At 50.2% G+C, this 2,744-nt stretch overlaps 1 protein-coding gene across 1 annotated transcript; it reads right to left on the bottom strand.

Annotated features, from left to right (window-relative positions):
* Positions 1–1,526: 1,526 nt before the first annotated feature.
* LOC135553237 (hatching enzyme 1.2-like) lies at positions 1,527–2,324 on the bottom strand. The gene has a single exon (XM_064985414.1). It carries the CDS (start codon positions 2,322–2,324, stop codon positions 1,527–1,529), a length of 798 nt encoding a protein of 265 aa, XP_064841486.1.
* Between the last annotated feature and the right edge of the window lie 420 nt (positions 2,325–2,744).

Genomic DNA, 2,744 nt, shown 5'->3' with positions numbered 1-2,744 from the left:
ACACAGTGACTACAGAGGCCTAATGACACAGTGACTACAGAGGCCTAATGACACAGTGACTACAGAGGCCTAATGACACAGTGACTACAGAGGTTTAATGACACAGTGACTACAGAGGTCTAATGACACAGTGACTTCAAAGGTCTAATATAACACTGTCATTAGACCTCTGTAGTCACTGTGTCATTAGACCTCTGTAGTTAATGTGTCGTTAGACAGAACCAGGCTACCAGCAGACTAGAACCAGGCTACCAGCAGGCAGGAACCAGGCTACCAGCAGGCTAGAACCAGACTACCACCAGGCTATCGCCAGACTAGAACCAGGCTACCGTCAGACTAGAACCAGGCTACCAGCAGGCTAGAACCAGGCTACTGGCAGGCTAGAACCAGACTACCAGCAGGCTACTGCCAGGCCAGAATCAGGTTACCACCAGACTAGAACCAGACTAACAGCATGCTAGAACCAGGCTACTACCAGGTTAGAACCAAGCTACCAGCAGGGTAGAACCATGCTACCAGCAGGCTAGAACCCATCTACCGCCAGGCTGAAACCAGGCTACCAGCAGGCTAGAACCAGGTTACCACCAGACTAGAACCAGACTTTCTGCAGACTAGAACCAGGCTACCAGCAGACTAGAACCAAGCTATCAGCAGGCTAGAACCAGGCTACCACCAGGCTAGAACCAAGCTACCAGCAGGCTAGAACCAAGCTACTTGCAGGCTAGAACCAGGCTACCGCCAGACTAGAACTAGGCTACCTGCAGATTGGAACCAGGCTACCAGCAGACTAGAACCATGCTACCAGCAGGCTAGAACCAAGCTACCTGCAGGCTAGAACCAGGCTACCACCAGGCTAGAACTAGGTTGCCCCCAGACTAGAACCAGGTTACCAGCAGGCTAGAACCAGGCTACCGGCAGACTGGAACCAGGTTACCAGCAGGCTAGAACTCGCCTAGCGCCCGGCTATAACCAGGCTACCGGCAGACTAGAACCAGGTTTCCAGCAGGCTAGAACTAGCCTACCGCCAGGCTAGAACCAGGCTACCAGCAGGCTAGAACCAGGCTACCAGCAGGCTAGAACCAAGCTACCTGCAGGCTAGAACCAGGCTACCGGCAGACGAGAACCAGGTTACCAGCAGGCTAGAACTAGCCTACCGCCAGGCTAGAACCAGGCTACCGGCAGACTAGAACCAGGCTACAGCAACTTCCAGAAACATCGGAGAATACATTGTCAACATATATACAGCACTATAGTGTCATCAGAGAAACACATGAAGATTCAATAATGTTGTTTCAAATGCTTTTATTTCTATGTTTCAATCCAAAGTGATACAGAAAACCAAATTGTTCTGTACTACAAAATATTTATTTGATCTAAATCCGATAAGGCAATAAGACATGAGAAGCCGTGAATTATTGTGAATAACACACGGCTGATGATTTGAATGAACAGGACACTGGATAATGTGTCAGATGTATTGTAGACATCTTCACCTTACTCTCCTCCTGTGACTTGATGTCTTCCTCTCAGCAGCTGTAGAGTCGGTTGATCCTCAGGATGTCCGTGGTGGACATCCCCTGTCTCTGGCCGATGGACACGTCAGGGTTGGGGATGGGGGTGATGGTGTCCATCCCGTTGATAGAGAAGGCTGTTTTTCCATAGTGCATGACAGAGCTGTAGTCATAGGGAGTGTTCAGGTTGTTGGTGTTTTGTTTATCGAAGTTATAGGCCATGTTAGAGTCGATGTTACTCCAGTTGATCTTGATGTACTGGTCACGGTCGCTCCTGGTTTGCTCGTGCTGGAATCCCAGAGCGTGGAGGGTCTCGTGCTGAATGATGCCGAGAAAGATGCAGCCAACGCTGTTAACAGAGACCGTTTGTTTCCCTCCAATTCTCCCGAGAGAAGAGTAGCAGCCGCTCAAACTCTCAAAGCTGATGTAGTCTTTCTGGTTGCCACGTGGCACAAAGCGAATGCAGGTCTTGCTGTGGAACGACTGGACGGCGTGCTCAATCTCCTTCCTGTCGGAGGGAGTGAATCTGCTGTCTTCTATTGTGTAGGGCACTTCAATGTATCCGCTAGAGGCTTTGTTCCACAGGCAGCTGTTTCCTCCTTGCATGCACTGCATGGCGTTTCTGGTTCTTGGTACCACCAGGTCTCCCTCCATCAGCATCTCATCAGAGCCGTTATTAGCGGTCAGAATTCTCTCAGTGATGTCTACAGCCTCAAGGTGGTCTATCCACATGGCTGGTCCACTGTGGTCCATTTGGGCCTGAGAGATGCCCAGTACCAGCAGCAGGATGCTGAGAGAGAGGCTTTGCTCCATCTTCAGTGTGTGGACAGATTCTGGATGGCTCCTTGGATCTGGCAGTGGACAGACTGGATGGCTCCTTGGATCTGGCAGTGGACAGACTCTGGATGGCTCCTTGGATCTGGTAGTGGAGATACTCTAGATGTCTTGGTCTCTGAGATGCTTTGGAGAGGCTCCTTGGCACTGTCTTGATGTGTGATTCTGTCTGGTCAGTCCTGGGCTTTTATACAGACCTCTACAGGTGTGTCTGCAGGAGGATTAAGGGTTGGCGTCCATGTTGTTAGTTCTAAATAAACTTCTGAAGGGAGGACTCCATCTACAGTTTACACAAGGATTCATTTACTAGGCTGGAGTTCTTGTTTAAAACCACCATTAGGACTACTGGGCCGGCTCCAGGCATAAGCGACATGAGCGGTCGCCGACCCCAAAAATGTA

This window comes from Oncorhynchus masou, chromosome 2 (genome assembly GCF_036934945.1).
Source record: "Oncorhynchus masou masou isolate Uvic2021 chromosome 2, UVic_Omas_1.1, whole genome shotgun sequence".
NCBI classification, from domain to species: Eukaryota; Metazoa; Chordata; class Actinopteri; order Salmoniformes; family Salmonidae; genus Oncorhynchus; species Oncorhynchus masou.
This window is presented reverse-complemented; position numbering and strand designations above follow the sequence as displayed.